Consider the following 12,933-nt stretch of genomic DNA (forward strand, 5'->3'; position numbering starts at 1 on the left):
CAATTTTCCATTGGTCTCTGGCCAGTCTTTTTTAGACAGTTTCTCTTCTATGCATTTCAAAAAATAACATTTCTAGGCGTCTTTCTATAAATAATACCTGTGCTTTGTAGAAGTTTTAAAAGAAATAGAAAACATAAAGAAGAAAAGGAACCTACTATCCAGACATAATCACCGTAAACATTGTAGTGCATATATGCACACACTCCCCCACATACTTCCATATATCTTTTTTTTTTTTTAATGTTTGGATGAAGGTGTTTAAAACTAAACTGGGATCATCATATTCTACATTTTTCATTTAATAGTTGTAAATATGATTAAACACTAGTTATATTCCACCCTACTTCTAAAAAAGTGGTAAATGCAACCTTTTTTCTATACATTTTTTTGAGAGATGTTTGTTTTCTTATAGTTTTATAGCTTGTTAATAAAAGAATTTAGAATTTTAAAATACAAACTGAGGAAAGGAAAAACTTCTCAGGTGTCAAAATTCTTATAAGTGGGTACATATAGGTGAGAGTCTAAATCAGGGAAAGAATGATGGGCAGAATCGCTAATTAAGGTCTTATTTCTTGTTTACATGTGTCTAGAATAATTTATTTTTCGGGGAGCTGTCTGATGACATTTAAGCTGTTCAGTTCCACAGCTTAAATTTTTTCAGGCATGTTTGCATTTCAGGGGCTGAGCCAAGGAGGACATTCGGTTTATTAGCAGTGGTGTGGCAAATGTATTGGACTTTAAGTGGGGCCCAACTGCATGGCATCATCCGCTGGTGGCTGTGGCCTAGGGCAAGCCACAGAGCCACTCGGTGATGATGCCAGCAGTTGTGCCCTACTTAACCTCTCGGGGTGTTATATTTCCTTATCTGTGAATTTGGGTAATAGTTTTTTTTTTTTTTTGAGATGGAGTTTTGCTCCTGTTGCCTAGGCTGGAGTTCTATGGCACGATCGCGGCTCACTGCAACCTCTGCCTCCAGGGGTCAGGCAATTCTCTTGCCTCAGCCTCCCGAGTAGCTGAGATGACAGACGCCTGCCACCACGCTTGGCTAATTTTGGTATTTTAGTTGAGACGAGTTTCAACATATTGGTCAGGCTGGTCTTGAATTCCTGACCTCAAGTGATCCACTCACCTTGGCCTCCCAGAGTGCTGGGATTACAGGTGTGAGCCAGCCGTGCCCGGCTGAGTAATTGTTTTTGTTTGATGGAAGTGTGAGTTTGAGATAATGTAAGATTAAATGAGATACTGTGTGATTAGCGAATAGCAGGTTTTAGTAAATGGGAATTCTCCCATGTCTCTTCAAATCTATATCACCCTTAGAGTTTCCTAATTGGATTATACTTGGTTTGATACCATGAGGTATTAGGAACTAACCTCACTTTAAACAATCAGGTGGCTAAGTTTTTATATTCTGTAAATTTTGAGGAAAGTCTGAAATTCGAGACATGGGCTGATTTTAGGAGAGAGATGGTTGTACTGAGTGAGGCTTAAAACTCAGATTTTGGTTAGTGTAAATAGATTTTTACATCATTGTGGATTTTAATCTAACATTTCATGTATACATTTTGGTGTGTTGAAATAGTTGACATACTTGTAAATTTTAATGTCTCGTTATATTTCATTACATTGATGTTTCATGGTTTGTGATGTATGGTCTTGAGAAAGTAGCCTTTAGAGTAGATACAGTATTGAATTTGACTTTTAAAATATCTTTTGGCCGGGCGTGGTGGCTCATGCCTGTAATCCCAGCACTTTGAGAGACCAAGGTGGGCGGATCACAAGGTCAGGAGATCGAGACCATCATGGCTAACACAGTGAAACCCTGTCTCTACTAAAAATATTTAAAAAGATTAGCCGGGTGTGGTGGCGGGTGCCTGTAGTCCCAGCTACTTGGGAGGCTGAGGCAGGAGAATGGCATGAAGCCGGGAGGTGGAGCTTGCAGTGAGCCAAGATCCCACCACTGCACTCCAGCCTGCTAACAGAGCGAGACTCCGTCTCAAAAAAAAAAAAAAAAAAAATTTCTTTTGTTACAAGAATTTTCAAATGTACCCCAAAGTATACTGGTGTAATGAATCTTCATGTATTCTCACCCGGCTATGACAGTCATCAATCATAGCCACTCTTGTTTCCCCTATTATCCCCCCTTCCACTATTACTTTGAAGCAAATTTGAAGCAAATTTTAGATACTGTATTATGAAATAGAATTATGATGCGTAAAATTTGTCAGCTTGGTCTTCCTACCGATTTGTATGTGGATATATTCTTAACTTCTTTCTTTGAATTGAAGTTTACCCTTTCATATTTGATCAAGTCAGCTTTAATTGTATCAAGTGTCGTCTACTTTAAATTCCTATTAGTGATAGTGAACTTCATTTTATTTAAGACTATTAGAAATTTTGTGCTAGTACATATTTAAAACACAGTGTGGTGGCTTCTAAAGCAAGGTGTCCATCAGGGCAGTTGCTAGTGCTTGTTTTAAAAAACTAATTTAGAAATCTGAATCTGGTTAAATCTGAGTCTGATTTTTCCTTTTTCTTTGAATTTTAGGAAATAAAATTTTGTACTGTCTTGCACCTCAGTGTTGTTTCTGTGTGTGGATGGGTGTTGGGAGGAGCTGGGCTGATTTAAGCTAGTCCTGTCCCTGTATGCATGTACATTTCATGCGTGAGGTTTATTGGCTCGAAAAAGACCAGAAACTGTAGGTTAGGATTTTTCCTTAAAGCATATATGAGCAATCATAGGTTGAGCATTTTACAAAGCATGCAGATATCTTCCTTCATGTTTTAATAATCAAATGACAGACGTAAGATAACTAAGTTCAACTTGAATATTAAAAGCTGTATTCCATTTCTTCTTTATATGTTTAATGGCTATATAGTTATTTGGCTAAATTAATTTTTTTCTGTGCTTAATTTTTGTACAACTTACGTTCATATTTGCTTGGAACTTTAGCACAATATTTGAGCCAGAAGACTTACAAAGCTTGAGCTAAATGAAATGAAATGATTGGCATTAAATGAAAGCTAACAACTTTGAAGTTTTAAAATCTCTGATGGTTTGAGAATAATAAGTGACTCCACTGGATGAGGTGAGGTAGTTCCAAGATACAGGGTACTGATAATACTAAACGTACCTTGATGACTGATTAAGCAGTTTCTGAGTATGGATGTTATGCTCTTACACCAAACTGGAAATGGACTATCCACGGAGCACAGTGTATAGATAATTGAGTTATCTTAATGAATGAAAATATTAATTCGTATGACTAATTTTTAAAAAGCATTGTATGTATTAATTTGAAATTATTTGCTCTTAAGGTTTTGGAATGTGTGTTTGAATCCAGATATGATTGGAGTACATAATAATGGGTATTCTTAGAACATGCTGAATTGTTTTTCTTTTTTGGAGATAGGGTCTTGCTCTGTTGACCAGGCTGGAGTGCAGTGACGTGATCATGGCTCACTGCTGCCTCCAACTTCTCAGGCTTGGGTGATTCCTGCCTCAGTCTCCCAAGTAGCTGGAACCACAGGCATGCGACACTATGTCTGGCTAATTTTTATATTTTTTGAAAGACAGTGTTTCACTGTGTTGTCCAGGTCGGTCTCGAACTCCTGGGCTCTAAGCAATCCACCTGCCTTGGCCTCCCAAAGTGCTAGGATTACAGGCGTGAACCACTGTTGCCTGGCTGAACATGTTAAATTATAGAATAAGGAACTTGAGTATAACTTGATGGATTTAGTTGCTCATATGTTATTGGAAATGAGGACTTTTTGGTAGATATAGCTGAGAAAACAACTGATACCTAGCTTCTGTAATGACTCTGGCTGAAACAGAGTTTGACATCCTAATTGCCTGTTAGAATCTTATGGGAGCTTTTAAGGACACAAAGATCTGAGGCCATTTAAATCAGAGTCTCTTGAGTTAGGGCACTGGTGAGTTTAGCTGTGGTTGAAAACCACTGGCTTAAAAAAGACATACTCCAGAAATATTTGAAGTGGAAAAGAGTGAGTACGAATTATCATCTTCTCCCCTTAATGGTGTCATAAAATTTATGTGGCAGAAGTTTTTTTTTTTTTAACTCTAACTCCATCCCACTACCACCTTTCTAGAACTTACACTCAAAGTACTGCTTTTGATTTCTGGGGAAAAATATTTTTGCGTTTACTGTACAGAAGAATTGAAGATGAGGATTTTTTTTTTTTTTCTCCTGTGGAGGTAGTGTTTCTATTCCCTGTATACCTTATGTTTATAATATGCTTACTGAGATATAAATTACATACCATAAAGTGAAGACCATTTAAAGTGTGTAGTTCAGTGGCTTTTAGTAAATTCACATAGTTGTGCAGCTATTATTAGAACATTTTCATCACCTCAGAAAAAGATTCTGTATCAGCAGTTACTCCCCATTCCCCCCAACCTGCCCACCCCTAGGCAACCATTAATCTACTTTTTGTATCTGTAGATTTGTCTATTTTGGATATTTCACATAAGTGGAATCATATAATATGTGGTCTTTTGTGATGGGCTTCTTTCATTTAACAATGTTTTCAGAGTTCATCCATGTGGTAGCATGTATTAGTATTTCTTTTTCTGGCTGAGTACCATTTCATTGTGTGGATAATACCACAGTTTTGTTTATCCATTTGTCAGTTGATGGATATTTGAGTTGCTTCAGCTTTTACCTATTATGAATAATGTTGCTATGAACATTTGTGTACAGGTTTTTGTGTGGACATGTTTTCATTTCTCTTGGGAAATGCTAGGAGTGCAATTGCTGGATCAAATACTTAGATACTTCCTTCACCTTATTTGAACTTCAGGGTTAGAAAGTCTTCCCATAGAGTTGGGAAGCACCGCGAGTCCATGTTCTAACACTATTTTTACACTGTAGGACAGAGGTCCAGTGTGTGTTATTTGGTCTTGTGGTCCACAAGGGGCAAACTCCTCACTTAAAAGAAGGACCAACTGTTTTTCCTTGCTGTGTTTCCAGGAAAGGGTCCATGTAGACTTATATTGAAGTTGGCATTTTAATGAAGTTTTTAAAGCCTCATCCTTTTACCCCTTAGTTATTAGGGAGAAGAGCAAAATGTTTGAACTGTTAGTATCTGGAAAATAATCATCGTAATCAGACCTGACATTTGTTGACTGTTTATTCTTGCCAGGCACTGGGCAACTGAGGCTTTTTATGTCTATGATCTTATTTAAGCTTCATAACTTGTAGCAATGACTGCCATTTTACTGATGGAGAAATGGAGACACATAGGTTAAATAACTTGCATCAGCTCAAAACAGCTGGGCAGCAGTGCTGGGTTGTACGAGTGACTCACTCTTACCCCACTGTATTGTGCTGCCTGCCCTCAACCAGTATATCCTGGCTCCCTTAGGAGACATATAATCATTGCCATGGAACATGGTTTGATTTATCAGAGGTTCATTTATAAAGGACGTTAACAGTTTTCATGAATTTATTGTTCAAGTAAATTGCAGAGGAATAAAAGCTTATATTATTTATAAAAATCTGAAGAAATGAATGGTTTTAAAGGAACTTCTTCATTTAAATTAATTTAAGATCCATCTCATGTTTGTAAGGCACATACATGCAGTGTTACTCCTCTGCCTCCACCTCCCATGGGCTTATTTGACTTTGATTTTTTTTTTTTTTTGAGATGGAATCTTGCTCTGTTGCTCAGGCTGGAGTGCAGTGGCCTGATCTTGGCTCATTGCAACCCCTGCCTCCTGGGTTTAAGTGATTCTTCTGTCTCAGCCTCCCGAGTAGCTGGGACTACTACAGGTGTATGCCACCATGCCTGGCTAAATTTTGTATTTTTAGTAGAGTTGGGGTTTTGCCATGTTGGCCAGGCTGGTCTTGAACTCCTGACCTCAGGTGATCTGCCCGCCGTGGCCTCCCAAAGTGCTGGGATTACAGGCATGAGCCACTGCACCTGGGTGCATTTTTTAAAGTTCTATTTTAATTGACATATAATAATTGCATATATTTATCGAGTAAGATGTGATTTTTCCATACATGTATGTGAAGTGATTAAATCAGCTAATTAACATATTAATCCCCTCAAATATATAACATTTCTTTGTGGAGAGAAAATTTAAAATCCAATTTTTTTTTTTTTTTTTTTTAAATGAAGGCTTGCTCTGTCGTCTAGGCTGGAGTGCAGTGGTGCCATCTAGGTTCACTGCAACCTCTGCCTCCTGGGTTCAAGCGATTCTCCCACCTCAGCCTCCGGAGTAGCTGGGACTACAGGCATGTGCTACCTTGCCTGGCTCATTTTTGTATTTTTAGTAGAGATGGGGTTTCACCATGTTGGCAGGGCTGGTCGTGAACTCCTAACCTCAAGTGATCTCTCCACCTCAGCCTCCCAAAATGTTGGGATTACAGGCGTGAGCCACCATGCCCAGCCTAAAAATCCCTTATTTTAGCTATTTTGAAATAAACATGATTCTGTGATTACCATGCTGTGTAATAGATCACCAGAACCTATTCTTCCTGTCTAACTGAAACTTTGTACCTTTGACCAACATCTCCCCTTTCCCTGTCTACCCTTTACCGCACTATCCTATGGTAGCCACCATTGTACTCTCTGCTTTTATGAGATTAATGTTTCTAGATTCCATATACAAGTTACATCGTATGGTATTTGGCTTTCTGTGCCTGGCTTATAGTAGTTAGCAGAATGTCCTGTGTCCATCTGTTGTTGCAAATGACAGGATTTCCTGTTTTTTAAAGACTGAATAGTATTCCACTGTATGTGTATACCATATTTTAAAAATCCATATCTTGGCTGTTGTGGATAATGCTGTAATGAACATGGAAGTGCAGACATCTCTTTGACATACTGATTTCAATTCCTTTGGATATATATACCCAGAAGTGGAATGGCTGGATTGAATGATAATTCTGTTTTCAGTTTTTTGAGGAACCTCCATACTGTTTTCCGTAATGGCTGTACTAATTTACAATACCACCAACAGTGAACAGGGGTTCCCTTTTCTCCACATCTCTTGCCAACACATACTGTTTTTCATTTTTTAAAATAACCAGTCTAACAGGTGTAAGGTAATACCTTATTGTGGTTTTGATTTGCATTTCTCTGATGATTAGAGATATTAAGCGTTTTTTTTCATGTACCTGTTGACCACTTGTATGTCGTCTTTTGAGAAATGTCTATTCAGGTCCTTTCCCCATTTTAAAAATAGGGTTACTTGTTTTTTATTGAGTAGTTTGAGCTTTTTTGTTTGTTTGTTTTTTGGATATTTTGGATATTAACCCCTTATCCAGGCTGGGGTGTGGTGGCTCACACCTGTAATCCCAGCACTTTGTGAGGTCTTGTTCTTTTTATTGATTAAAAAGTTCTTGTTCTTTTTATTAATAGCCACTATGCCTTTTATTTTTTATTTTATTTTATTTTTTTGAGATGGAGTCTTGCTCTGTTGCCAGACGGGAGTGCAGTGGCGCGATCTGGGCTCACTGCAACCTCTGCCTCCTGGGTTCAAGCGATTCTCCTGCTTCAGCCTCCCGCGTAGCTGGGACTACAGGCGCCTGCCACCGTGCCCGTATAATTTTTGTATTTTTAGTACAGACGGGGTTTCACTATGTTGGCCAGAATGGTCTTGATCTCTTGACCTCATGACGCGCCTACCTCAGCCTCCCAAAGTGCTGGGATTACAGGCGTGAGCTGCCATGCCTGGCCCACTCTATGCCTTTTGATTGGGGAATGTAATCCATTTACAGAGTAATTATTAATAGGTGAGGGACTTAACCAGTGCCAATTGTTTTCTGTTTATAGATCCTTTGTTCTGTTCCTCCTCGTGTGTGTGTGTGTGTGTGTGTGTGTGTGTGTGTTAATGGCTTTCTGTAGTGGTATGCTTTGGATTTTATCTTTTTATCTCTTGTCTGTCTGTTACAGACTTTTGCTTTGTGGTTAGCTTGAGGCTTACATAAAAGAGCTTATATAACGGTATTTTAAGTTGATAACTTAATTTCAATTGCATACACAAACTATGCACTTTTACACCCCTTTCTCCCATATTTTATGTTGCTGATGTTATACTTAAAATTTTTATATAATATTCCCTTAACAAATTGTTGCACTTTAGTTGTTAATAGTTTTGCCTTTTAACCTTTATACTAGAGATATAATTGATTTACTCACTGCCATTAGAGTATTAGAATGTTTGGATATGACAGTGTACGTACCACGCCCAGCCTGGATAAGGGGTTAATATCCAAAATAAACAAAAAACAAGTTTTGTACTTTAATATATTTTCATGTTACTAATAAGTATTTTCTTCCTTCAGCTTGAAGAACTCCTTTTAGCATTTCCTGTAAGGCAGGTCTAGTGGTGATAAAGTCAGTTCTGACTGAGAAAGTCTTTATCATCCTTTTGGTTTTGAAATACAGGATTGCTGGGTATAGTATTCTTGGTTAGCAGTTTCTCTTGCTCTCTCTTTCTTCTCTTTCTTTTTCTTCTCTCTTCTTTTCCCTTTCCCTTTCCTTTTCTCTTTCCCTTTCCCTTTCCCTTTCCTTTCCTTTTCTTTCTTTTCTTTTTGATTTTTAAATATATCATCCCACTCCCTTCTGGCCTGAAAGGTTTCTGCTGAGAAATTCTCTGATAGTCTTATGGAGGTTCCTTTATACATGGTGATATGCTTTTTTCTTGCGGTTTTCAATACTCTGCCATTAGTTTTTGACATTTTAATTGTGATGTGTCTTGGTGGGTCTCTTTGAATTTATCTTATTTGGTGTCTTTTGGGCTTCCTGGATCTGGCTTTCCATTTCCTTCCCCAGGCTTGGGAAGTTTTCTGCCATTATTTCTTTGAATATGTTACTTGCTCTTTTCTCCTTCTGGCACCTGATAATGCATAAGTTGTTCTCCATGATGGTGTCCCATAAGTCTCTTAGGTCATTCTTTTTCATTATTTTTTCTTTTTGCTCCTGAGGTTAGATGATTTCCAGTGACCGGTCTTCTAGTTTACTGATCCTTTCGTCTGCTTAAACTAGTCTGCTGTCGAACCCCCATATTGAATTTTTCAGTTCAGTTTTAGTAGTTTTCAGATCTATGTTTTCTCATTGGTACTTTTTAATACTTTCTGTCTCTTTGTGGAAGTTCTCAGTTTGTTCTTGCATTGCTCGCTTGACCTCGGTGAGCATCTTTGTGACCATTATTTGGAATTTCCTGTTGGGTAAATCATATATCTCCAGTTCACTTGGGTTGGTTTTTACTGCTTTATTTTGTTCCTTTTTTTTGGGGGGGGGGGGAATATATTTTCCTATTTCTTAATTGTTCTTGGCTGTCTCTGTGTTGGTTTCTGTGCGTTACATGAGACAACTGCCTCTCTCAGACTTCTTAGACTGGCCTTGTGTAGCAGAAGGATCTTGCCAATCCATCCAGCTAGAGATTTTAAGATACCCTTTAAATCTTTGTATTTGTTCAGACTGCTGTCTCTATTCTTGGTACTATATTCCATCAATACCCTGTAATCAGTCAGGTAGAAGCCAGATGCTTCGATGTAGCTGGGAAGGTTGAGGTGTTGGGTATGTGTCCTAGTTCCTTCTGTCATCATGTTGAAGATAAGTGCTTGATTCTTCCACTCTCTCTACACTAAGCCGTCTCTGTGGCAAATGCCTATGCTTGTGTTGTGGCTGCACTCTGTGATCCTGGGGAGATAATCTGCTGGAAGTGGGCTCGTAGTATGTCCACCTGTGTTTTCTGTGGTTTAGGGAGATTCAGGAATGCAAAGCCCTGTCACTTCCCAGAGCTTAGGTTGTGAAGGGTACAGTCCCTTGTCTGTGTGGAGCTGTAAAAGTGTGGCACGCAGTCTGTAGACAAACTCCTTTTAGGAAGAATGAGTAGGCCTGGAATTATCAGTGGGATGTGCTGGGGGAAAGGCTCAGGCTGCCTGAGGGGTACTGTTTATCTCCCGCATTAGCTCTCTGATGCAAGTTAGAGGCCAGGCTGTCAAGTAGCCACTGGAAGAGTATGCGGTTATAAACTCTTTCTGGAGAGAAAATGAGAGCTGCATGTTCCAGACTCTTTTCTTCACTGCTCCCAGAGAGTGTAGCCCTAGAAAGTATTTGCACACCTGTTTAAAACCACCTCCTTGGGTGCAGCAGACCAACATGGCACAAGTATACATATGTAACAAACCTGCACGTTATGCACATGTACCCTACAACTTAAAGTATAATAATAATAAATAAATTAAAAAAAAAAATAAAACCACCTCCTTGTTTTTTGATATAGAGAGACATGCATATGCTTAGTCTCTTCCATTACCAGATCTAGGAGATTTAGGATATAGTCCTTTGGGTAGATGCTGTGCAAATTGAGGCATTTGATGTGTGGATAAACTCCTTCTAGGAGGAATTGGTAGGCCTAGAGTTACTGCTGGGGCAGACTAGGGGGAAAGGCTTGGAAAGTGTCCAGCTGCTGCTTAGGCTGCCAGAAGGCTACTTTTGCACTTCACTGTCCCATTAACTCCCCCATGCACGTTAAAAGCCAGGCTGTCAAGTAGCCACTGGAAGACTGTGCCATGAGCCCCTTCCAGGGAGAAATGTGGAGCTTCATGTTTTTGGCTCCTTCTCTGCACTGCCCCCAACGGGTGCAGTCCCTGAAAGTACTTGCATGCTTGATTAAAAGTATCTCTTTGTTCTAGGGATGTAGTGATCTAGGAAGACTTGCACTAGATCCCTCAGCTCCCAGAGCCAGGAGATTTAGGATGCAGGCCTTGGGATGGAAACTGTAAAAGTTGGGGTCTTGATGTGTGAACAGACTCCCAGAAGTACATTTTTGGGATATAGATGATGAAGATGGCTTGCAGCTAGTCCCAAAATAAATACGTTGAATGATAGCAGAAGTCATTTTCAGAAAGTAGACATTAGTTTTTCCCCTACTGTGACATTCAAGCCCGCTTTGAGGTTCAGTCATGGGTCAAATTATTATAAATAGATTATAGATTATTTGGGACTCACCTATAAAACCCTTTAGGTGTAAGATAAATCCTTCTTAAGCTTGATTTTTTTTTTTTACAGTAGTTGAGCTATAAGGAGTTCTAGTGTATTTTTGCTTTGAGGCACATACATGAACGAATGGTACCTTTTTAGCCCTTTATTTAATAGCCTGCTTTTCTCATGTATGCTGATGTGATCTTCCCCTGCTCTCCAGATAAACAGGGGTCACATGACGACAGAAGCCAAGAGAGCTGCAAAGATGGAAAAGAAGATGAAAATTTTGCTTGGGGGTTACCAGTCTCGTGCTATGGGGCTCATGAAACAGTTGAATGACTTATGGGACCAAATTGAACAGGCTCACTTGGAGTTACGCACTTTTGAAGAACTCAAGAAACATGAAGATTCTGCTATTCCCCGGAGGCTAGAGGTAACGTTATATATTGAAGCGTTGCTTAAAAAGAGTGCTGCAAAGAATTATCAGGGCTATCCTCTTTTACTTCTCCTATGTAGGCTGTCTCTGAAGTTGGTACTGTCAGGCTTTTAAAAATGAGAGCCTAAAGTGTTTGACTTTCTAATCTAGAATTGCCTCTGCGTAGATGGATAGACTCGGCAAGTTGTAGCTACGAAGGCCTTCCTTTACTCATGTTCTGTTTCATACGTAGATACACTGTGAAATGGAATACTTAGCCCTTGTAATTTGTCCCCTTGAAACTTGATTACATTCCATTCATGCAGCTCTGTGAGGGGAAACTAAACCAGTATCTTTCTGTTTTATAACTTAGGTGGCTGGGAACATAGCTAGTCCTTCCAAACCATCAAATTCCTTTGACCGGATTTGGATTCAACTTGTCTCCCAAATGTGCATAATAGCTCCTGTCCAGCTAAAGGGCAGCCAGGGCTTCTTGAAGTGCATTTGTGGGTATTGATAAGACAGTAGTGGTTTGTTTATTTGAAGTAGCAGCAGGATTTCATATGACCAAATCAAAGAATGGCTGTGATACTGGTTTTATAGCAAAAGTATTTGATATGTTTGTTTTTCTTTGAGAAATTTTTACCTCTTAAGAATCATGATTTAACTCGGCTAGTTTTTAAGATAGTAAAGTACTGTAGATTTTTTTCAATATAGTTACATCTAAAAGAATTACTTAATATTTTTGTTTCTTTAAGTGTCTAAAAGAAGATGTTCAGCGACAACAAGAAAGAGAAAAGGAACTTCAACATAGATATGCTGATTTGCTGCTGGAGAAAGAGACTTTAAAGTCAAAATTCTGAAGTACAGTTTATATTCTGTCACAGGATTAATTGCCGGTTTTCATACTCTAGAAGGCTGAAACTGATGTTTATCTTCATTGACAAATTTACCCACCATCTGTGGTTTTTCGGTTGTTTATTTTAAATGATATCGATCTTACACATTCTGTGTATAAAGACCTTAACTCCACAGGACCGACATTTTAGAGTTTAAATTATTAAGGCTGTCATTCTTTTAGCAATGTCATATTTGCAAACTTTTTTAGTTTTGGCCTTTAATTTAAAAAGCCTAATTTTAAAGTGCTGCCTGTGAGTAACTCTTGAATAAAAACAAAATATAAAAAATTGAGAATGTAGCCTTTTGTTTTAAGTAATTAGATACTTAAGAGTGCCCGTAAACCAGCAGCTATGTACTCTGTGTCATATTTAATGAGTAACTCTTGGGTAATCAAAATGGTGATGCAGTATCTTAAACACTTAAGAGGCAGTTCTTTGTGGCTTTGTTAGTTTCAGCAAAGAATGGTCATTTCTGTATACACTGACAAGTTAGATTAACTTTTTAGTACCTCAAATTTTTTTTTAAATATCACTTTAAAGAAGGTCTCTTCTCCGCCAGCTACTTAAATAATTTATGGGTCAGGGCTTAAAATATTTAATTTTCCTTGACCCATTATTTTCTTGTAAGTATTTTTTGACAAAGGCATTTTAAAAGTTAAT

At 38.5% G+C, this 12,933-nt stretch overlaps 1 protein-coding gene across 1 annotated transcript in view; it reads left to right on the forward strand.

The window, feature by feature from the left end:
• Positions 1 to 12,565, forward strand: part of CDC5L (cell division cycle 5 like) — a 58,516-nt gene extending 45,951 nt beyond the window's left edge. Inside the window, exons 15-16 of the mRNA XM_025382580.1 lie at positions 11,180 to 11,392; positions 12,133 to 12,565. Of these exons, the coding sequence (XP_025238365.1) occupies positions 11,180 to 11,392; positions 12,133 to 12,237 (318 nt within the window). The 3' untranslated portion in view covers positions 12,238 to 12,565. The remainder of the gene's footprint in view (positions 1 to 11,179; positions 11,393 to 12,132) is intronic.
• The last annotated feature ends 368 nt before the right edge of the window (positions 12,566 to 12,933 follow it).

The sequence above is a fragment of the Theropithecus gelada genome, chromosome 4, assembly GCF_003255815.1.
Source record: "Theropithecus gelada isolate Dixy chromosome 4, Tgel_1.0, whole genome shotgun sequence".
Classification (NCBI taxonomy): Eukaryota; Metazoa; Chordata; class Mammalia; order Primates; family Cercopithecidae; genus Theropithecus; species Theropithecus gelada.